Source organism: Leguminivora glycinivorella, chromosome 14 (assembly GCF_023078275.1).
Source record: "Leguminivora glycinivorella isolate SPB_JAAS2020 chromosome 14, LegGlyc_1.1, whole genome shotgun sequence".
Lineage (NCBI taxonomy): Eukaryota > Metazoa > Arthropoda > Insecta > Lepidoptera > Tortricidae > Leguminivora > Leguminivora glycinivorella.
Window position 1 is genome coordinate 3,721,662 of NC_062984.1, and position 25,647 is coordinate 3,747,308.

Sequence of the window (25,647 nt, forward strand, 5' to 3'; positions counted from 1 at the left end):
TCCACTGTTAGGTTTAATTGCCTCTTGACAAGGAAAAATATAGCCATTTAAGTCAACTGTATGGGATTTTTAGTCAGTGTGAACAATTATTATATAAATATAGGTTAATTTACTGGCTTTTGCCCGTGGATTTGCTAGCCTAGCGGATTTCAATGCTGTTATTAATCCTTATTAACTGTTCCATCTGACTTGAGACCTATATGAAGGAATATTATTATTCCCTTAACGCGACAATGCTGCGCCAAAATTGTTGGAAAAGTTGCGATGTCTGATGATAAAATAGGAAGTGTAAGATCATTTTTCCAATGTTCTCTCATAAATGTTTCCAAAGCAATGTTTATTAATTAATAAAAGTAAAATTTTACGACAAGTATCAAACATAAAACAATACATTATTCGTATTTGCCTTACGAAGCATTGTTTTCTTTCCTCTTCTCATTCTTGACCTCGAACGTGTTTCATCTACAAAATTGTCTGGTTCACTTGCAATATCATTATCGTCAACAGCTTCATCATCGTCATTACCATCACTAATGTCATTACCGTCATCATCGTCATCACTGGTATCACTATCATATTTTTCTCCATCATCTCTTCCAGCATCATCTTCATCACTAACACTGGTATCACCTTCATACCTATCAAAAATCATCTTCCTTACTTCATGACTGGTATCTGTATCTATTTCTTCATTTTTATCTTGAATTGCATTTCCAATAAGTTGTTTGAAAATATCAGGTATTAGTTTTTGATTTTGTCTGATTGGTAAAATTAAAATCTTTGGTTTGTCAATGTGATCTAGATCTAATCCCGGTAGAAGCGTAGCAGGAGCTGTTTTTGTTTTCTGGTTGGAATAAGAGTCATCCTTCCACTCGGGATTTTCACGGATTTCATATATTTGTATTCTTGGCAAGTAAGGCCTAGATTCTATGTACGTAGTTTGTGTAGTGATGGCAACCACTGTAAAGAGAAGACGATAAAAAAAGAACTGTTAATTGTTTTGTTACGAGTACTTTGCGGTTTACGAAAATATAATAAAAATACTAAGCGTATCCTTAGCTTATCAAATAATTATAGATATACCTAAATATTCTTATCAAATAATTATAGATATACCTGAATATTAGAGACACCTAAATATTCTGATTAAATCTTACCAACGATAACAAAAATGGAAATCTTCATATCAAAAATCCAAAATTAATTTATTGTGTCCAAGTAAACTTCTATTATAAATATGATGTAAATCATTTCTTTTACTGCAATTTTATTACTTGGCTCGATTTAGCCATCGCCCTAGAGATTGGGAGGTCGTAAATAAAGAATTTAATTTACTTTACGACTCTCAGCTTTATGAAAGTATTTTTAATAACTATAAAGTCAGGAAAAGCAATTATTTCTTTAGTCCTCCGACACTTTTTAGGTAATGCCTAAAGTATGAAAAAAAAATCACTTAATTTAATACTGATTATTAACTAACATGTCTTTTTTGGTTTGCCTTTGTGTTTTTCTATTATACTTAGAGTATTATTCGAGTATAGGTACGTTTAACGTTGTACCCACAAGCCTTGTTCAGCTTACCGTAGGACTCATTCAATATGTGTTATAATGTCCTACAATATTTATTTTATTTTTATCGATGATTGGATTTCTCTCAGATATACGGTACCTACCTAAATTAAACAATAAAAAAATTAGTCTTAAATTACCATTATTTCGATAATTTTGGAAGGCGCTATGACTGATCTAAATAAAGACTTCTTTTATTTCCATCACACATAGGTTTTTAATAATAACATCTTTGCTGATTACACATTGCGCTAAAACCTTTGATTTCACCAAAGTATATTACGCTAACGATAACTGAGACTAATTTGACTCTCAACTAAAATGGAGTGAAAATTTAATTAAACCTAATAGCAAAATAGCGAGCCGTCGAGTCGATACAAATTATACAATTGACTGGCGACAGAGAAACGCTCTCAGCTCGAATAACAGACTATTTATGGACGTCATTTATAACTGTTTGCTTATGGATAGAAGGCTATTGCCTCTACTATGAGTTCATGACATTTTAGAATCATCATCATTGGCATTACGTCTATTGAAGACGGTTTATGGTGTAACATTCGAGAGGCACCACTTTGGTGACTTAATAGACCGATAAGAGACAGATATACTTAGTCTACCGAGGGCCCCGTAGCCAAATGGCATTTCTGCAATGCCAAACGCCGCAGAAATGCTGTCAGCGATAGAGATAGATTGCATGTCTGTGGTGGCTACAGCATTTCTCGAAGCTACAAGTTACAATTTACAAGCGGTTGTCAATGTCTAATATGACAAGTTGTAAAGAGACTTCCGCTTGTAACTTGTAACTTTCGGTTTTGAGACATGGGCCCCTGGTCTGACAAGAGTTTGAGGAAATTGGCGCTGAAACACGTCGCGCGTCGCTTAATATGTCTCTTAACAGCAAGTGCAGCAAACCATGTCTCATCTCATCAAAAATTCTGCGACCCTCCAAAAAGCATTTGTGCCACTTCGTTCGTCATTCTGCTACCCTTTCCCAGTATCGGGCGTCAATATGAATGGCATGATGTTCCTTTTTACGCAGTTTTTACATATGTTCATACATACCTACATACATACATAGGTATAAATGTGATGTCAAAGAAAAAGTCAAATATCAAAAGTGAGACCAAAATTGGACCAATTAAGTAATTTGAACCTTATTGGGAGTACTAAAATGAGGAAAATCTAAATGTCTATAAAATAAGAAACTGACTGACATAACAACTCACAGCCGAAACCACTGCTCCTAGAGATTCAGGCACGTAGGTTCATTATAACATGTAGCTCTGTAGCACAAAGAAAGGATTTTTCAAAATGAACCTCCTAAGGGGCTGCAATGGGGGTCCAAAGTTAGACTTTAGAAGCCGAGGGAAAAGCTAGTATAATTCCCCAACCCTAAATAATATAAAGCCCAACTGGGGAAGTATCTCCGCCTTACAGAAGACCGCAGCCAAATAGCACGCACTCATAGTGTTGTGTTCCTGCCGGTGAGTAAGGCTGCCAGATCTCAACGAGGGTGCGGTGTGCTGGTGACGGAAGGATCTACGGAACGAATTTGTTCCGTCTATTATTGTCCTTTGAGTCGTCGGCAACCCGAACCCTCCTTGGAACTTGTACACTCTTTTTTGCTGGTACATAACTCAGCAAAAGGGAGTGTGCAAGCTTCTAATGGGTTGGCAACGCGCATGTGACACTCCTTGAGTTGCAGGCGCTCAGAGGTTACGGTGAACGCTTTCCATCAGGCGGACCGTATGCTTGTTTGCCACCGTCGTAGTATAAAAAAAATGTGCTAAAATAAACCTTTACATTCTGGTGTGGTGAAAATGTATTTATTTTCTCGCAAGCCACAAACTCCGAGAAAATATCACCCTTGCCGTCTCACATACTATTTCTGTACATTTTCATTACTCCCTCACCGAATCAGGTCAAACCATTCCCGTCTATTTTCCGCTCCAATTCCTAATGCTTTGCCTCTAAATAAAGAATAAACCAAAGATGTGAGAGAAAAGGAAATAATAAATATCATTCAAAGGTAAAAGCATTTTTATGTTCTGAACACGATAGTCATAGAAATCTAAAGCTAGAGGCAGATTATGTTGTTAAAGATAGTTCACATGGAATAAGTACCAAGATGATATTATATGCATAGACGGCTATCCATACTAATCCATACTTAATATTATAAATGGGAAAGTGAGTGTGTCTGTTTGTTTGTCCGTCTTTCACGGCAAAACGGAGCGACGATTTGACGTGATTTTTTAAGTAGAAATAGCTGAAGGAATGGAGAGTGACATAGGCTACTTTTTGTCTCTTTCTAACGCGAACGAAGCCGCGGGAAAAAGCTAGTCTTCATATTTGTCCGATCCGAAACCGTAGAAATAAGATCCGTAGTAGCCGTAGAATTATTTGTATGGTAATTTACACACGATATTCTGATGAAGATTAGTCGTTTGAGTCTAGGAGCGGGGCGTTTTTTATGATTTTTTGGAGTTAAGTTTCGTATAGTTTCTGTATTGATTTTTTTAATACTACTTACGTCGGAGGCAAATAAACTCATTAGTTCGCCTAATGGTAAGCAGAGCCTCAAAAGTGTTACATGCGCATTTTGTAGCTTAATTAAGTTTCATCGCATTTGTATGTAGATTAAGTTATTGAAGTTCAAATACATTTCAAGTGCCTGCCAATTTAATCCGAAATAACCACAAAATTAAAATTGTGATGAAAAACCCCGACCGCGACATAGTGGACCGATTTTCATGAAACATGGCTAAGAACACTCCCGACTAACCCAGCTTTCAAACAAAAAAACAAAATCTAAATCGGTTCACGATGCCACAATCAGACACACACACAGACAGACAGATACGTCAAACTTATAACACCCCGTCGTTTTTGCGTCGGGGATTAAAAAGATATGACACAACATACAAAGCTTGCTGTGTGGTGCCGGCTGAGAATAGTACCACCCCATCAACTCCCGTGGGTGTCGTAAGAGGCGACAAAGGGATACATAAAAAAAAAGGATAAAGGGATACTAGGTTGTCTGGAAGAGATCGCTCTTTAGCGATAAGACCGCCTCTTGTTTTACCTCTTAAGTTGTTGTTTATACTTGCTATGTTGTTTCGTGTATTGAGGTGTGCAATAAAGAGTATTTGTATTGTATTGTATAAAATAAAACCGACGCGACGGATGGGCAGCAGCGTCCGTCGAGGATGTATTTGCAGCTACTGCGGTCGTCAACCCGCCTGCCAAGCGTGGCGACTATGGTATTTCCCTCCAAAGAACATGGCGGGCCTTCGTCCAGCAGTGGACGCTCCCTGGCTGATGATGACAAAGCAAGAGCGCAGTGAAAAGTAAGCCATCTTTACTTCGCAGCGTTGTGGTAACGGGACAGAGGAAACAATGAATTGTAGTGCCACTTGATGCTATCTTTGTACCGTTCGAGAGTCCTTCTACACAAATTGCAATAGTACATTACATCAGAGGCCGGGAAAATGAGGATTTCCGGCCAAGTGGGTATATACCGGATAGGGATACGAGGCCGGGAATCCGTTTTCACGCCGAGGCATGTATAGTGCTTTTCTCAAACATACAATGAAATAAATAAAAAATGCTCTAAAGGACAATATTTTATAAAAAAAAGTTACTTTGCAGGCCTAGGCCTAAAAAATAATATGAAATCCCTTTACAGTCCTCTCGAGTTGTTGCGCCCAAAAAGCGATACTTCCCAGCCTATTTTAAGGAACGTAAAGACAATATTTCATTGCATGTTTGAGAAAAATGTATTTGTTTTATAAAGTTTACACTTGAGTAGGATTTAATAGTACTTTGACAGGTGATATCTGGCCTTTTTTTTTCAAAGTTGTCCAAACCTTTTTTTTGGATTTGCAAATTTTTATGTGATTTCCACTCAGAATCGCGAGCTCTTTCAATCCTAATAGGAGAAAAAAGGGGTTCTAAGGTTTTTCCCCATTCCGTTACCATTTTTCATACATTTTGTAAAGTGGTAACGGAATGGAAGGTTTGAAAAATTTATGGAAATCTTGGGACATTTTTTTCTCCTATCAGGATCGTAAGACCTCGCGATTCTGAGTATGAATCGCGTGAAAAATACCCATGTTACAAAAAAAGTGGGGGTGGGTAACTTTGAATAATCCACTATTTCAGTTTTGTCTAGGCAAAACGCCTAGATTCTTCTATTATTATCAGACTGGTATTGCCTTAGAGATTACTGCCTTATTATTTATAACACAGAATATAATTATAATAGTACAAGTACAGAAGGCCTACTGCTTTGATGTTCACGACATGCCGCCTTTTTAAATGCCTACAAAATTCTTACAAAGAAACGAGCCGCACGTGCGCGGTGCCCGGCGATAGGGTTGCCTATGGATTAAAACGAATTGTGTGTCTTTTTGTATTTTTTTTAACCCTGAATAAATGGATTAATTATATATACTCAGATAAAATGTTATACTATTATATTCAAGTTTTGGGTACTTACGTATTTATATATTTTTATTTAAGTTCCATTGCCTTATTGAACCTTTCCGGGGACTTAATCAATAGTTGATATGTGTAAAAATGTCCTATGGCATTTATTTTATTCATGATATCTATTTAACTAAGCATTATTAGCCTTCCCACACGCGGACATCGCATATGAACCTTTAAAAAAATCTCGCGACGTAAAGTAACATTAGAAAGTGCGAACGTGCGTTCCGTGAGAACACGCGTCACCCCTGATTAGGCCGCGAACTCGCGGCCGCCTGCATGTACTTGTAGCGCGGCGATAGAATCGCGGAGTGAGTCGCCCCTGATATCGCGCTAATAATCAATGTTAATAAATTAAAAGTAAATGTGTTTACACATGAATGCCTGTACGTGGGAGCTAGAAAAGAATAATTCTTTCTCGCTCCCACTTACAGGATAGTAATTGGATGACTTTGGTGCGGCAGGGTCCCACTATAACACTTCCAATTTGTAGATGTTAAAAACAAATCAATAGCATAAGTAGAACAGTTCTTAAGATATTTAGAAATGTGACAGACAGACAGACGGACAGAGTCGCACCATATCAAAAGGGTTCCTGCTGTACCCGGTAACTTCAGATACTTAATAGGTAACCAAACAGAAATTTATTTGTATAGGCACTCAATATGTATATTTTTTAAATAAATTCATTTCAACCATTACTTACAACATTTCCATGGACTTACATTTCCATGGACATTGACTTGGCTTTTATGGGCAGCCACAAAGTGTCGCAAAAAGCACGCCTGGCGGTGCATAGAGGAGTTTTAGTGCCTACACTTATGTATGGTAGTGAAAGTTGGGTGTGGGAGAAAAGACATCAGTCAAGTGAATGCCGTGGAAATGAGAGCGTTAAGAAGCATGGCTGGTGTGAAGTTCAGTGATAGGATCAGAAATAGCGTGATAAGAGAGAAGTGTGGAGTGGATGTAGATGTGGTGACAAAGATTGAGATGGGTATGTTAAGGTGGTTCGGGCATGTAGAGAGGATGGATGAGAGGAGAGTAACGAAGAAAGTATATGAAAAAAGAGTGGAAGGGTCAGTTGGAAGTGGAAGACCTAGGCGAACTTTTCTTGTTCAAATCGGGGAAATATTGCAAAAAGGCCAGGTCAGAAGTACTCGAAACCGACGAGCGTGTATGAGAAACGTTATGAAAGTGTGTGAAGCGAAAGTGATTTGTCAGGATCGTAGTAAATGGAAATCCGTGATCTCTGCCTACCCCTCTGGGAAACAGGCGTGATTGTATGTATGTATGTGTATGTATTTCCATGGAGCACACACTAAAAATGATTAAGTAGGAATTAATTATCATAAACAAGTACAACGACTTTGTAAAAATCCCAACTTCGAGCGAAATTATTTTTCTCTGGCAACATTTTATATATGCATGTATGTGTGCGTGGGGTGTGCGTAAAACAGGCGCGTTCCACGCACACATCGATCGGGTTTGGCTTCATTGTTGGCCGATGAGTTGTATGGAAACTACTATTATATGTGTAATATATTTATGGTAATAAGTATGTATGCAATGCATATAGACTTACTGCGTTTTAACTTTGAGGAGCAGTGTGAGATCGTGTCATGGATTTTGCAGCTCCTTATACAATTTATCTGTTTACTTAGGTACCTACGTTCTTTTAAATGCCTCAAAGTACAGCATACCTATGGCAATTACACCACCCGCTTAACTCAAGGGCTTTCAACTGTCAAATTCCATATAAAATGGTGGGTTCCTCGGTTTAACCCTCCATTTTCGGTGGTACAAGTGACTCTAAGTGTGATATGCAGGAACGTTACTGGAGCTCGCTGCCACTACTGGTGTTGAGCTTGCTGGCCATGCTGGTCGTGGGCTGCGGGCTGATGCTGCCGGAGACCATGGGCCGCCCCATGCCGCAGACCATCGCCGACAGCGAGGCGCTCGTTAGGAACTACACGCTTTGCGGGTAAGTCATGGACACAGCGCATCCTTGGGCCATTTTTTTTCATCAAAGTTGTCCACCCCATTTTTTTTTGGATTTGGAAATTTTTATGTGTTTTCCACTCAGAATCGCGAGCTCTTTCAATCCTAATAGGAGAAAAAAAGTGTCCTAAGGTTTTTTTCTCATTCCGTTACCATTTTTTCATACATTTTGTATGGTGGTAACGGAATGGAAGGTTCGAAAAAATATATGAAAATCTTGGGACATTTTTTTTCTCCTATCAGGATCGAAAGAGCTCTCGATTCTGAGTATGAATCGCGTAAAAAATACCCATGTTACAAAAAAAGTGGGGTGGACAACTTTGAAAAAAAATGCCCCCCTTGCGTTATCCCGGAATTCGCAATACAAGTGTTCTGAGTCGAAGCTGTATTAGGACACGCTCGCCGTCGACTCAGACCTTTTAAATCGTATCTTTTTTGCTACTTTTTGAAATGTGATATTTTTTTATTTTCATGTTATTTCTTACTCAGAATCACTGCCTTCTTCAATTCTTATAATGAAAATTAATTGTTTGTTGCATTTTCTTATTTTGTTGCTATTTTGTATGTGTTAATCAAAGATTACACCATCAAACGCTGTAACATTGCCTACCCTGCTTAAAATTGCCTGGCTCGAAAAATAGTGATTTATTGCCGAAAAGCCGCTTATAATTAGCTACTTGTCGTATCTCCCAAGACTTCAATTTAAACACTTATTCCGATTAGAACTACCCAGATTTTTGACCCAGGCAATGTTAGGCAGGGTAGGCAAAGTTGCAGCATTTGACGGAAGTAATAAAAATATATTGTAAATGTAAATAAATTTCTCGTGATTCGGAGTACAATTGACCTGAAATTCCCTTAAAAGACTGAGCTGACCTGTAGCCATACCGCAGACCATCGCATACCTGGTCATATCAAGGCAAGTACCTAGATTTGGCTCACGAGATAACCGACATGGTGATTCAATGATCATTGTTCCGATAGTTGTCTCCGTGAACGGTCTCACAGCGAAGAGTCTCAGACACAAAATTTAAAGCGAATCGGTTGAGAATTGCAACCTGTAGAGGACAACATCCGGCCACTGCACACAAAAGCAAATTGCTTGTGTTAAAACGTATGCTTTGACGACCAGTTTAGCCTAGTCGGTATTGACCCCTGCCTTTTACGCCGCGGTCCCGGGTTCGAATCCCGGTAAGGGCATTTATTTGTGTGATTAGCACAGAATATATTTGTTCCTGTCACGGATGTTTTCTATGTATGTAAGTATGTATTTGTATGTTATATATATCGTTGTCTGAGTACCCATAACACAAGCCTCTTTGAGCTTACCGTGGGACTCAGTCAATCTGTGTAAGAATTCGGTCAATTAGTCGCTAATAATGATATATATATTTAACCGCCATAAATGGTATTAAGATCAGATAATCGTTTATTGCAAACCATGGTACAAAGTTGTTTAATGGAGCACAATCAAATCACAATCAATTGCAGTATCCAAAATTTAATGCTGCAAATATATTGAATTTTGTCTGTTTACAGGAAAGTAGAAGAAATGAAAGAAGAAGAATTTAAGGAGATGAACAAAACGAAGGAGCCTCTTATGTAGTGATCTTGTCATATATATCAATCTAACAAATAAATAGAAGAAATTGTACAAATATACAATAGATACATACATACCTATAAAACATGGAATGGTATAGCTATGGTAATTTTTCCTTGTTTCCTTGAATATGTAATGGACCATGTGATGAAGAAAATAATAAATATTTAAGGACATAACAACTGTCATGGCAACGAATCAGCGTCATTGATATTTTTTTATCAAATCATGTAAACATTTACGAAATCATACGATTTATCCACGCCGAGCGCTAGACAACTCATTTGGAATAACGAGATTGTGGAGACCGCGGCGAGGGCCTACGGCGGCGCCCGCGGGGGGCGCTGGAAACGCCCCTACGTCTTGACGTCTGACTAGACAACGTCATCCAAGTGATCCAAGTGAAAATTTTCAAACGTTTGTTCACAAATCTAATGATTTTCTTCAAAAACCGGCCAAGAGCGTGTCGGGCCACGCTCAGTGTAGGGTTCCGTAGTTTTCCGTATTTTTCTCAAAAACTACTGAACCTATCAAGTTCAAAATAATTTTCCTAGAAAGTCTTTATAGTATGTCCTTGGATGTTTTATCTGCGGATATCGATGAGAGTGTTGTTATTGGTGACTCACATTTACTAAATGACCCTACGCAGTGCACTACATTTTTGAACGGACAAACAAACCAAGGCCGCCTTACGGTCATTACACAGAATATAAGGAGCATAAATTATAACTTCAATAGCTTAGAAATACTATTATCTAGATTTCACTTTAAATTTGACATTATTATATTAACAGAATGTTGGTTGTCTGCGGATTCTGTTATACCTATTATGCCTCATTATCAAAGTTATTCTACACAAAAGTGCCTTAATCAAAATAGTGGGGTTGTGGCCTACATTAGAGAAGGACTCGACGCGCAGGTATCAGAACCGGACCTAGACGAGGCTAACTGTCTTCTCATCATGCTTAGACAGTTTTTGATTCTAGGGATATATAGACCGCCATGTTTTAGGAATACTAATCCTTTTATCACTAGCCTAGATCTCTTGTTACAGACAGTACCCAGGTACCCAAATATAATAGCCATAGGTGACCTCAACATTGATATAAAACCACGGACAAACGACCAAAGAAGTTGTGACTACTTGAATACTGCGGCGGTCCATGGTCTTATACCAAGTCACTACCTACCGACGCGCCTTGACAATTGTTTAGATCATTGTCTCATTAAATCTCGGCTCAACGTACTAACCTTTGTTTGTGAAACCACAGTCACCGATCACTCATGTGTATTCACAGCTATTTCGGATGCAGGGGCTCCTACACTTAACACTCATAGGATAAAATCTAAAATAATGTATAAAACCGCTTCGGAAAAAATATTAACCATGGACTGGGATCAAGTCATGGCGTGCTCCGATGCTAACATAGCAACTGATTTATTTCTGTCATCGATAAAAACTGTTTTGGATGAACATACGGTTACTCACATTGTGTCCAATAGAAGAAAGACCCATAAGCCATGAATTACTCCTGGTCTCCTCCGTTGCATTAAGTTTCGAGATCGACTTCATATTAAACTTAGAAAACAACCTCACAATCAAATCTTACTACTCTCATATAAAAGGTATCGTAATACGTGCAATCGTATTCTAAACAATGTTAAACGTAGTTATGAACGGGACCAAATAAACAAAAATAAAAATAACTTAAAGAAAACTTGGGAAGTAATAAAAGATATATGCCACATAAGTAAACAAAAATCTCAACCTCTTGATATCTTGAAAATACAACGCAATGCTCAGGAATCAGTTAATTTTATTAATAATTATTTCGTTACTGTCGGAAAAAATCTTGCTGAGAAAATGCTGTCAAACCTTAATAATTCACCGTCTACCAATAATTACTATATGAGCCCCATGAACTCAATTGTCTTGCTTCCAACTGATGCGACGGAAATCAAAGCACTTATATTATCCCTAAAGAATAGCAATTCTACAGGATGGGACGGAATTTCGTCTTCGTTCCTTAAGCTCTGCGTGGATTCCATATCTCAGCCCATAGCTCATATCTGCAACCTGGCTCTGGCAACTGGTGTCTTCCCTGATGCACTTAAGAGTTCTATTGTGATTCCCATTTACAAATCGGGTGACAAGAGCAGTATTAATAATTATCGCCCAATTTCTCTTCTCCCTACGCTAGCAAAGATTCTAGAAAAGGTTATGAACAAACGTCTGTTGCACTATCTAGAATCAAACAGGTTTATTTCACAAAATCAGTATGGCTTCCGGAAGCACATCTCCACTACAGATGCTATAAATCACGTTGTTGGTCTAATATCCCGTAAACTAGACTCTAATACTAAATGCTTGGGAGTCTTCTTAGACTTAGCCAAAGCATTTGATACTGTCCATATCCCAACACTTCTAAACAAAATGGAACATCTTGGTGTCAGAGGAATTCCTTTACGATTATTTAATAGTTACCTCAGCGGAAGAACACAGACTGTCAGGGTGGGTGAATATATGAGTGATGTGCAACCTCTAACTTTTGGAGTGCCGCAAGGAAGCGTGCTAGGTCCTACCCTCTTTCTTATCTTTATCGACGGGTTGTGCCAACTACAATTACACAATGCGGACATTATCACTTTTGCCGATGACACTGTTCTAATCTTTCATGGATCTTCATGGGACGAGGTTAAAATCAATACAGAATTAGGCTTAGCTAAAGTGATGGAGTGGCTCAAATTCAATACTCTATCTCTGAACCTTGATAAAACTAAATATATTACTTTTAGTATAAGGAATTCCACTCAACCAGATAATACTTTCGGTATCAAGGCGCACTCGTGTGCTTACCCTTTCACATCGCCTTGTGGTTGCTATAGATTAGAGTCAGCAAGTGAAACAAAGTACCTAGGACTTCTTATTGATCAAAACCTAAATTGGATATCTCAGATCAACTTACTCTCAACACGAGTAATAAAACTAATATACATTTTTAAAAATATTAAGCACCTAGGAGAACCGTTGGTAAAAAGTGTTTATTTCGCTTTGTGTCAATCCATACTTACATATGGCATTGAAGCGTGGGGTGCAGCCAAGAAATCTCATCTGATAAAAGTTGAGCGCGCCCAGCGTGCGATTATCAAGGTTTCCACTTCTAAAAAAAGAAGTTATCCTACAGCTCTTATTTATAAGGAATTTAATGCACTTACTGTCAGACAGCTATTCATTGCGGCGCTGGTTTGTAGACAGCACAGGGATATTTCTGGTGTAAGAACTCTCCAAAGACGACGAAATCGAGTTTTTAGTATTCCACCTTGTAAAACGAAGTTCGGACACAACTTTCAATTCTTCTTGGGGCCCTTCTTGTATAACCGCTTAGCTAAACATATTGACCTGCAGAAGTACACCAGCAGAGGTTGCAAAAATGCTGTAACTACGTATCTCAAACAACTGAATTATGATGATACTGAATTATTACTCCAGATTTTATCATGACTTCATGACTGGCAACGCTTAATTGAACAAAAAACCGACTGTTATTTAGCTGGTGAAGTTTGTTCCTGTTGTGCACTGTTTTATACTGTTAACTGTTTATGCTTTTTCTTACTGTTTATTCTGTCGACTGTCGGGATTTCCATGTGCTTTTATACATATACACTCTCTCTCACACACACACACACACACACACGCGCGCACGCGCGCACGCACGCACGCACGCACACACACACACACACACACACACACACACACACACACACACACACACACACACACACACACACACACACACACACACACACACACGCGCGCGCGCACTTTTTTTTTTCTGCAAGTAAAACTATTTTTGTTTTTCCTTTTAATAACTATGCAGCTAGCCTGCTTTCATTCCTTATAAGGGTTTTGGTACTGTATAAAATCAATTTCTTACACGAAGTCACTAAAACTGACATAATGGACCGCGGGCAGAAAGGGAGGAGGTACCTTGCCGTAATACAGTATTATACTAGTACGGAGGGTAGCTTGCTTTCGCTATACTTTCTACGTCCATTCATAGAAATAATTAGTTATATCAATATAAATAGCGATGTAATTATACCAATTTTCATGTCATACGTTATACTTTTATGTAAAAGTAAGCAATAAAGATATTGATTGATTGATTGATTGATTTATAAAGTTCTACTTATGTGATTTTTTTCATATTTTTTAAACATAATGGTTCAAAAGTTAGAGGGGGGGACGCACTTTTTTTTCCTTTAGGAGCGATTATTTCCGAAAATATTAATATTATCAAAAAACGATCTTAGTAAACCCTTATTCATTTTTAAATACCTATCCAACAATATATCACACGTTGGGGTTGGAATGAAAAAAAATATCAAGCCCCACTTTACATGTAGGGGGGATACCGTAATAAAACATTTTTTTCCATTTTTTATTTTTGCACTTTGTCGGCGTGATTGATATACATATTGGTACCAAATTTCAGCTTCTAGTGCTAACGGTTACTGAGATTATCCGCGGACGGACGGACGGACGGACGGACGGACGGACGGACGGACGGACGGACGGACGGAAGGACGGACAGACAGACATGGCGAAACTATAAGGGTTCCTAGTTGACTACGGAACCCTAAAAAAAGTAACTATTCCATCTGAAATCGTGCAGTGGTGATATTAATGATCTATTTTGTTTATAATAATATGTTTAGTGCGGTATTTAAGAAAGAAACGAGTTCGGTCTCAACTGGTTACGAATAAGAAGAAGTTAGGCTTTGATCGCAACTGGTTACGTACGTTACGAAGCTCCGGTTGCGTACGCGGCCGAAGGGCAAATCAATCGTGAAGATGGCTTTAAATTATCAAATGTATGGAGCACAGAACTAAATCAAGATAGAAGGAAAAAGTGTATCTACTTCGCGTGCGGAAAAGTTAAATAGCGAGCGACATTGTTCGCCGCGCAAGTCAGTCTGCTCCCGACCGCTGCCCGCGAGTGACATACAGTGAAAAATACAAAATGGGTCGGTATTCGATAATTAACTGTTCAAACACCACCAATAAAAGCAAGAGTGTTAAACAAAGTGTTTCCTATCATCGGTAAGTACCATTTGTCCTAAAATATTTTTTATTAAATAAAAAACACGATTTTCCTATTTTTATCATCAAAACATTAGCTGACGTATGGCCGTCAAACTAGTTTTCCATTGCGGCTTTAATTTGACGAGTCCGACTTGGCGTGCGTTTAAAACAAGCGATATAAAAATAGGCTATTCAAACTGTCGAGACAAAGTGAAGGTAGATTTGTTATTTTGTCCGTCGAACTCACGTCGAACTTAAGAATAGTGGTGCACCACGGAACTATATCGTCATGTATGCTGCGATTTCCTTATTCGATTTAAATCGATTTTGCGAAGCAGTGGAAATTATAATTATGTTTTTATATTGTTATGAAACTATACATTTATAAAGTACGAGTGAAAAGTAAATTTAACTTTAAAATAGGTTACAGTTACGGTATTAACGTTGAATTTGTGGTCGGCAGAAAAACAAATACAAACATAATACGCTCTATATTTATTATGAATAAAAATAACTCTAAAAATGTGTTAATGGTTAATTATATTTATATACATATTACTAAAAGTTGTAACAAATAACATGAGGATAATGAAGTGAGTACATGGTCGATTTTCTTAAAAATATTACGAAATATTAACTAGTATTAATATCTACCTACTAAAATCTTTGTTCCTGGCCTTAGGCAAATTATATACCTACTAGTGAATTGTTTGTCATCACACGAATACAGGTATATACTTACTTCATTTCACAACGAAGATGAACATCCGATATTTTTAACTTCGGCGGGCATCCCGCAAGCAACCTCCACAATCGATCGAATAGGTTACGCGGCGACAACGTTCCCATCACTAAAGTACACTCGTGACGTCATAGGCTCGACACAAAACGTTACACGCTCGGTTTCGCTGTTAATCGCCGAGCATTTTCCTTCTATCTTGATTTAGTTCTGTGGTATGGAGTCACAATGCGACACCTGGCCCCGTAGCCGAATGGCATTTCTACGACGCGAAACGAAAACTAAACGCCGCAAAAGGTAGTCTGGCTCTGTCTAGATAGAGATAGCAATAGAGATAGATAAATACGAGCGTTATTCGTTGAGCCTTTGTGCATTCGACTATGCACGCTGGGTTGTCATGATGTAAGTTTCTGGACACTTTTTTAAAATCCTTCTCCACAATTGACCACCACGTCGTTTGCCTTCTGCCTCTTCCACTTAACTGTATACTGATGTTGAGTATAGTTTTCACGGAGTAGCTGTCATCTCTGCGAATTATGTGACCATACCAGCGAAGTCTACTTTCCTGCAGTTTGTCTGCTACTGACGCTACTTTTAAAGACCCTCTGACGTATTGATTACTAGCTTTTTCCCGCTTCGCCCGTGTACTAATTCAATCTTGTTTTCCCATACAAACTTTGAACCCCCATGTCATCCCGGTAGGAAGTGAATTTTGAAAAATCTTTTCTTAGTGCTCCTCTACACCTTATAAGGAACCTACGTACCAAATTTGGAATCACTAGGACCAGCGGTTCCGACTGTGCGTTGATATGTCAGTCAGTAAGTCAGTCAGTCAGTTTCTTCTTTTATATATTTAGATTATATTTCGAAGACTTACCTTAATTATTGCGCTTACTTACCTACTTATTGGATAAATACCTATATTATTTAGTTGCTGGAAACAGTTCATATCGCTAATAAAACCGGCAATGTTTGCGGACCCTCGTCCTGTTGTCCACTATAATGCAATAAACGGACATTGTCGAGGATACTCAGCATTTGTTTAGGACCAGACATTCTGCAAATATTTTGTCGGAGAAGGTACCTGAGCTTGCCGGCCCGATTCCAACTTTGAGATATTGTCGAACATAAGATGTATATGTGATATGGATAGGGTTTGATGTTTCTTAATACAAAAACCGTTTTTGACACTTACATAACCGATTCATATTGTATCTAAGGCTGATTACGTGTGATCTTTATTCGAATTTTATCTAAACGATGACATTTGTGACTACGTACTTTTATTGTTTTTTATTATTATTTTTAGTCTCTTGTTTTTAGGCTTCTGAAGCCAAAATGGCATGATGAAATGCATATTAAGTAGGTGTGTATTTTATTAATCTCAATTAAAAACTCACATAAAATTATGCTAAATCAAAATCGACCAAAGTAATGTTCTGTAAAACAATATTCTACCAAATGTATCGTATGCGTGGTAGTAATAATGCCAACTAAGTTTTCTGCAAAATTACCATTCGACTGAAAGTGTTTCTGCGTAACATGTGAAGTGTGTTTATGGTCAAAATTATTCTGCTAGATGAGGGTAACCCGTTTTATTAGGTTCTAATATATTACTTAGATATCATACCTACTTTCTTTGGTTTTCAAAAAGAGAAGCTCCAGCAAGCATTTAAATAACCGCCCATTCTTAGTAAGGAAGTTTCCTTTGTACTAGAAATCTAAAAGATCTAAATTCTTTCAGCTGTATCCAAACATAATAAGGTTGAAAATCGTATAGATATTTATGAAGCGGTTATTGAAATCCGTTGCGCATTGGACACTATGTTTACTCGGGCCTGAAGGTAAAAAGACACTTGAAAATGCTGTGTACATTTTTTTATATGAGTGGGACACAGTGTATGTATATATAGTTTTATCAAGTTACAAACGGCCCTCCCCGGCCACCCACGGGGTGTATAATAAAAATGGTGATAATAAGTTATTCGTTAAAGATATATTATATCTTTAACGAATTAAGACGGACGGATTAAAGACGACCGGTCTGGCGTAGTTGGTAGTGACACTAGTGACCCTGCCTGCTGAGCCGCGGTCCCGGGTTCGAATCCCGGTAAGGGCATTTATTTGTGTGATGAACACAGATATTTGTTCGTGAGTCATGGATGTTTTCTATGTATATGAGTATATATTTCTCTATTTAAGTATGTATATCGTCGCTTAGCACCCATAGTACAAGATTTGCTTAGTTTGGGGTTAGTTTGATAACTTAATATAATAGACCAAGACTCAGAAACAAATATCTTTGCTCAGTCACACAAATAAATGCCCTTACCGGGATTCGAACCCAGTGTACCTAGCCAAATGGCACAAACGCTCAAGAAACGCTCACGAAACGAAATGCTCGAAGATTTCTATCGCTCGTGCGTATTGGCGTGACAGATCCAGACTACCTTTCGCGGCGTTTCGTTTTCATTTTGCGTCGCAGAAATGCCATTTGGCTACGGCACCGTCCGCGACTTAGTAGGCAGGGTCACAACGAGCTTAGGTATGATTATAGTTTGAATTTTATCCCCGACGTTTCGAGAAAGACGTCTCGGGTACAAGTCAATGTACTGGCGATATTTAACTTAGTGTGTATTTTCAATATTCTCGGACAAGTATGTTTTATATCTATAGCCCTGTTTGCGCTATACTTGAGTATGTTATTCATATGAAAAAGTATCTTTCTCGGCAAAATGACAGGGCAAGATACACAAACCCCTAAAAAGTTTAATGTTTTGATAGTGAGTATCACCAAATAAGTACTTTTCAGATGCATTTTTATTGTAGGTATACACGGTGAAATAAAAAGGACCGTTCAAACTTTGCATAGTGAATTTTGAGGGCAGTGCGAAAGAAGTGAAACTTCGTAATATTATGAAGTATTACGAAGTTTCACTTCCTTCGCGCGGAGAGACTCAACGCACTTTTTTTGTGATCACTCCAAATAAACAAAATCATAAATTAAACACCAACACAAAGGATTTACAATAAAACAATACCAATTCAAAATAAATTTTGGTTGTTTAAACGCAATTTTAAACTAAAACGTCGTAACTCCAATATAACCGTGATCACGAAGCATAGAATATGCAAACAGTGACTTGACTTCATTAGATTACATAGGTATAATAGCTACGAGTAGAGCATGCTACCTTATGAAAGAAAGAAATTTTATAAAAATTTTTTAACAATAGTTTTTTTTTAATTATAAATGGGCTTACTCTTGGCCACGGACTAGCCAAAGGCAAAGACGTGGCCTACTATGGAGTGAGCTCGCCCAGATTTGAAAGTTGTTGGGTTATATGAGCTCGGAATTACATCTGCCGGCAAGAAATTCCACTCCTTCGCTGTGCGCATAAGAAAAGAAGCAAAGCGTAAAAAACTAATTTAGAAAAGATTTTTTTTATTTTTTTTTTATAAATATCAAGTAGACCTAAAAAGGTGGCGTGAGCTTCATCGCACAACTACTGGTAGAACCACCTGTAAGAGGCCCTTATGCTTACCGACAATTAAAGCACACCTTTTGTTTGAAAACTGGATGCGTAGCCGAATGGCACTAACGCTCACGAAACTCTCACGAAACGAAACGCTAGTAGATATCTTCTATCTCTATCGCTCGTGCGTATTAGCGCGACAGAGCCGGACTAACTGGCGTGGCGTTTCGTTTTCGTTTGGCGTCGGAGAAATGCCATTCGGCTACGCACGCTGAACAAATGTTAGGAGAACTTACTTAAATAGGGTACAGGCTCTGACTTCAGTTACTGCTTTACATTCTCTGTGGCACGAGTATAAGCCCTTTAGCAACAACTGAACAGCTGAACTGATTAAAACGAAGCCTAAACAAATATGACGGATTGTAATTTTAGGATTAACGGTAACTTGTTATTAGAACCCGCTGGCTGTGTGTTTAGGCCACATACGGCTGATACGGCCATTTTTAGGTATGACCTTGATTTAAAAGTAAGGGATGGCGCTCGCTAGACGGATCCGGTCCCGAAAATATAACGGCCACGACATTGGTCTAAGCGCGACCGCGGTGAGCGGCGGCCATACATTGGAGCGAGACACAGCGATGGGACTTTTCATTCGCACGTATGGCTGCCGCTCACCGCTGTCGCGCTTAGACCAATGTCGTGGCTGAGCCGTAAGGGTTTGTTTTCTAGGGAAAGCACCAATAATCACGGATCAGTGAATGTAGCTAAGTGCACAAGCGCTTACAATAATATCGTTATCGTATCCATCTCTATTGCTTTTACGTATTGGCGCAACAGAACCAGACTACCTTTCGCGGCGTTTCGTTCCACCTGGTGCCCTAGCCGAATGGCATTTCTGCTACGCAAAACGAAAACGAAACGCCGCGGAAGGTAGTCTGGCTCTGTCGCGCCAATACGCAAGAGCGATAGAGATAGATACCTACGAGTGTTTCGTTTCCTGAGCGTTTGTGCCATTCGGCTACATACCCAAAGTGCATTTCGATCGTTGTCTAGCGTCAATGACTGTCATTTCGGCCTGCTTTCTAACCAAGTATTATAGAGAGTTACTGTCAAAGTAAAATATATTTAATCACAGTGCATAGACTACCATCGCTTGACACAAGCTGTTGGCGCAGGTTCTTCGGAAAATGATGAAGACGACAACTTGCATTTTAACAACTATTTAGGGTCCCCCCACATCTAGCGTCTCGCGAACGTCGTCGCCTCTCCAACGCCCGCGCGGCGTCGACGCCGCGCTCCCGCAGCGCCGACGCGACGTTGCGGCGCCTCTCGAACGTCGACGTCGCAGTGACGTCCGCGCGGCGTCGACGACGCGTTAGCGCCGCGCCTCCTCGACGTCAGTGGCAGTAAACCAAAAGTAGCTTATACCTACGTTAGATCGTATGCCTTAACCAATTTTTTGAAAAGTTATTACTATAATGTAGGTGCATCAAGGCGACTTGTTTACAGAGGGTCTGTGGCCTGTGTTGTGTCAACTACGTTTGACGTATTGCTTCCCTGTCACACTTACGATTCCCAAGTGCGACAAATGTGTCAAAAGGTTCACGGCAGGCCCTCCTCAATGAATGCTCTTGACACGTAACTTTATCTAGGTAATCATCGGAAATACTATCATTTCATAGAAATATTGTAAAAACACTAAACAGAGAATGTGTCGAAGAAACGAGAGCAAAAATATATAGTTTGCTTTTCTTCTTAGTAAATCACCTTTTTGTTTTCTCTCTGCACCATTTGTATTGAATCTCTGTTTGGCCCTATGGTTGACTGGTAGAGAATGCCTTTTGGCATTAAGTCCGCCATTTGTACATTTTTGTATATTTTGTGCAATAAAGTTTAAATAAATAAATAAAAATCAATATTTACGCGTCTAGCGACCGTCATGATGCAGAAATTAAAGGTTTTTGATGAGTAGTTTACGTTTATACGCATAATTTGTTAGTTACTAAAAATACCGAGATTCCGGTATTACTAAATTAAATACCGGTTTTGAAATCTATCCCAAAAATCCCGAGATACTGGGATCCCGGTATTGGAAGCCCTAAGCTGGACGTTGGTCGCCGCTGGCATCGCGGAGGCGCTGCGCGGGCGCGGCGTTGGCGCGGCGTCGACGCCGCGCGGACGCCACTGCGACGTCGACGTTCGAGAGGCGCTGCAACGCCGCGTCGGCGCTGCGGGAGCGCGGCGTCGACGCCGCGCGGGCGTTGGAGAGGCGACGACGTTCGCGAGACGCTAGATGTGGGGGGACCCTTAATGATTTGTAAAAAATACATTGATATGGACGCGCGAGCTATCGTGGTGTCGGCGATGGCGGGGCGGGCTGCCGCCGCGCCGGCCGCGGCCCCGCGTGTGTCGTGTCGATGTGTGCGCGGCGGCGCTCACGCACACATGGAAGGTGCGTTAACATAAGTTTAAAACTTTTAAACCTCGGTTTTGACAATTTGGCCCATATTATTAGCTTGATATATGTTTAAATGTTTAAATGTCAAATTATTAGTGCCATTTAGTCGAGCGTCCCCTGTAAGATGTAACAACATTTAGGCCACCGTACCGGCTTCTGTATGATTCTGAAGTACGTTTTTCCTTAGACTGTAGCTATCTATTCGGAGTTACATATGTCTTTGCCAAGATTAAAATTGTTGTCAATAGAAAATTGTCAACAATGAAAACAAAAAAATATGCAAAATATCAATAGTCTATCACTATTTTATTATTTTAAAGGTTGAGGATCATAATGTGATATGAATTCATTAAATAACACATGGATAGTATGGAAATTAAAGTCATTTTGACTACAAGGTTTGTTCACATTGCTCACAAATTCTATTGACGGCGACTTTAGAATTATCGACGCTCCGTGGCAAAAATAGTCAATATCGCACTAATACGGCGAGTGTCAACGAAGGTGAGATATCTTAGATACCGGAAATATACCGTAAAGGTATCCTAAGTATCCAAAATCGCCTCGAATCTATTCTTCTTGCAAAGACCTTTGAAAACTAGCATACATACACTAAAATCTTCTTGAGATTTCATCTAAGTATGGAAAAGTTAGCTCTAAGTCTGACACCATCGATGTTAAAACTGTCCACGTCTTCCCATTCAGATGCCAATGTAAGCTTTAGCTAAAACAAAGAGGGAAAGAAAAACCTGGAAATGTTTTACATTTGTTGAGCTAAGCTTTTGTATGCAGCACGCAATCGGCTATTTGCTTTGTCTAGTCGCGTATTTCCATTTTATCGGATGAGTCGATTACTCGGGCAAACCATGTAAACTTCAACAGGGATATAAGTCCCACTTTTACATGACTGCCGAATAAAAGGAGCGTATTATTTTAAATACTTATGTTTTGGCTGGGTCGGGAAGAGGATGGGAGAGGATCGTGCGGCCAATTAAATACCTGTAGCGATCTACTGAGGAACGGCCGGCCGGAAGGCCTAGGTAGGTACCGATGGATCGATGAGGTCTAGAAAGACTTGTGTGACGCTCAAGTGACTGAGTGGTATCAGACAGCACAGGATAGGAGCGAATGGCGGAATCTAGTGTCGGATGCCAAGAGAGATCATCCACTTCGGGCAAGCAAGATCCACTTCGGGTCGCTGAGCCAGCGCAGTAAGTATTATTTTTAATTTGCGTTATCGATCCAGTTAACAAGCTTTTCACAGTACCTACAGACTCATTTTACGCAAGGACGATTCATTCATGGCACACCTCAAAGCGGTCCAAAGCCGTGCGCCATTGACGCCCTCATACTTCAAGAGGGTGTATGCTAAAGTGCGAGGCAGTTCAGATCTGGGCACCACGTACCTATTGGTACCTAGGAACTATGCCACGATGATAGTAAACAGTGGCAACCCGTGATCTGTGCAAAGGGAAACAGGCTTTAAATACACGACATTCTGGTTCTCCAGTGTTTGACTCGGCTGTATTCACAAACTTTTGGAATGGCACGCCGGAGCAGAATGCTCGTGTTTTGCATCCAAACGAGCTTAAAAGCTTATCGAACTAAATTTCTAGTTTCGTTAGAATTTGGGACACACTCTTATTTGATAAAAATTTAGATTGTACGGAGTGTCTCAACATCAACTGTTATTTCATCGCTATACTCGTAATGTTATTTATTTATTTAAACTTTATTGCACAATTGGAGAAAAAAGTACAAATGGCGGACTTAATGCCTTAAGGCATTCTCTACCAGTCAATGTTATCGCATAGATACCTAAGGAATATTATTTAAGCAGCGTAAACACGTACCTACTGTTTCTCCTTTAGCGCTGGTCTGAAAGCTAGCCTTGAAAGTGATAGCACTGTTCTCCTTTGATATATTATACCAACGAGGGACTTCTATAATAAATAAAATAACTATTTCTCCGTACGGCATTATCCGACCTCACTCACTTGGTGCCATGTTGACAGCAACTGCGTGTTGCCAGCACATCGCCATTTATTGGAATACCACAGTGATTATAACTATTAGCCAATAATAATATCATGATCTCATGCAGTTTTCTTAAAGTTTATCAAAATTTTAAGACTAAATTTTTATAAAATACAACTAAATATTTAGCCAATCTGCAAGAGGTGGACGTCAACGGAATGGTGGCCGCTTACAATTTTAATGTGGGAATCGACTGTCATCTGTTCACTCGTTCGGTGGACAACATTCGAAAAATTGCCTATTAACTAATGGCGGAACCAGTGACGTTCTGAAAGAGAGACCGTACGTATGGGCAGCAGTGGCCGTTCATTCATTCATTCATTTATTCATAAACAATAATAAATTGTGTTTGAATATTACATAGGTAAGTACTTAATTAATAAAACATGCCTTTTTACAATTTCCTGCAAGAAGAAAAGAAAAAAAAATACACTACTATCTAAACTCACTATTTCAAACCACTTAAGTAATATCACAATAGTTTATAAATATAAAGATATACAATTAAATATATGTCAAGAGTAGCGATAATAAAAATCATAATTAACAAACAATAAATAAAACCTAAAAAGTCATCAACACTATAATAATTTTTCTCTAATAAAAATAATTTTAACTTATATTTGAATTTCTTGTGACATGTCATAGATTTTAATTCGATAGGCAACTTATTAAACAACTTAACTGATTGAATCCGGGCAGTGTGCGAGACTACCGCCAGTCGTGAGGCCGCAATTGGAGGAAAATTCTTTGTTCTAGACCTCAATCTCAATTCCATTTCAGCCTGTGACTCATAACATTCCCGATGTTTCATAAGACCCGTCAACAGAACCAAAATATAAAGAGACGGAGCTGTCAATATCTTCAACTCTTTAAAGTGCTCCTGGCATGATTCCCATTGTGGAATACGCACCATGACTCGAATGGCTTTTTTTTGTGCTATGAAGGCTCGATCCATGTTATATTTGTAGCTGTTACCCCATATCTTTATACTGTAACGAAGCTTCGACTCTATGAGAGCAAAGTATACTAATTTTAATTGTTTTGTACTAAGTTCGTTTCGAAGGCTACGCAAGGCATAACAACCCGAAGCGATTGAATCTTCAATAGACTGTAGTTCATCTTTCCAATTCAATAAATTATCTATATGTAATCCTAATATCTTAATACTTTCAACAGATTTTATTAACTGATCCATAATTTTTATGTCAAGTTTTTCACTATTCCTAGCAGTTGTTTTAAACAGCATCGCGTAAGTTTTGTTGCTATTTAGGATCAAGCTGTTAGCCATGTACCAATTACAGCATGTCTCAGTAACAGATGTTACTTTCTCGTTTAAGTCGTCTAAGTTTTCTCCAGATATTACTGCACTACTGTCGTCAGCAAATAAAACTAAGTTTGCATGAGGTACTTCATTTTGCAAATGTAATATTAAATCATTTATATAAATTATAAAGAATATGGGGCCAAGAATTGACCCTTGTGGGACTCCCTTTACTATGCTACTGAACCTAGATCTGTGAACCACCTCTGTAGAGCTATCATCTATTTCTTTTATTTCTACAAACTGTTTCCTATTAGATAAATAAGACTTAAATAACTTTAGGACTTGCCCCCTGATTCCGTAATATTCTAATTTTTGAATCAGAATGTTATGATCAATAGTGTCAAAGGCCGCCTTCAAATCGAGAAATATACTTGCTACCTTCAGTTTTTGTTGTAACTTACTTGTTATATCCTCAACAAGAGTCTCTAAAGCTTCAGATGTTCCAACACCAACTCTATATGCAAATTGCCTTTCATTCAGAATCTTGTTGCAGATTAGGTAGTTACAAAGTCTATCTTTTATAGCTTTCTCTAAAACTTTAGAAATTACTGGCAACAAAGAAATTGGCCTGTAGTTGCTAGCCTCCGTTTTCAGACCCTTCTTAAATAATGGTAAAACTTTTGCTATTTTTAGTTGGTCAGGAAAAATCCCTGACTCGAAGCATAGATTACAAAAATGCGATAGTGGTTTTGCTAATTCAGATATACAAGCCTTTATTACGGTAATTGGAACATCATCATAACCAGTCGAAGACTTGTTTTCCATGCTATCTACAATTTTCTTAATTTCTGATGGTGTGGTTTTCGACAACTCAAGAGAACTATCTATTTTATTGACGTTTGACTCAAGAAGGTTAAGTG

General features: G+C 38.8%; 1 protein-coding gene across 1 annotated transcript; it reads right to left on the reverse strand.

The window, feature by feature from the left end:
* Window positions 1-320: 320 nt before the first annotated feature.
* Window positions 321-1,311, reverse strand: LOC125233691 (pheromone-processing carboxypeptidase KEX1-like). The gene is made up of 2 exons (XM_048139775.1): window positions 1,158-1,311; window positions 321-960 (listed from the first exon to the last, which is right to left on the reverse strand). The coding sequence occupies exons 1-2, from the start codon at window positions 1,183-1,185 to the stop codon at window positions 374-376; spliced, it is 615 nt and encodes a 204-aa protein (XP_047995732.1). The 5' UTR covers window positions 1,186-1,311; the 3' UTR covers window positions 321-373.
* Window positions 1,312-25,647: the final 24,336 nt, after the last annotated feature.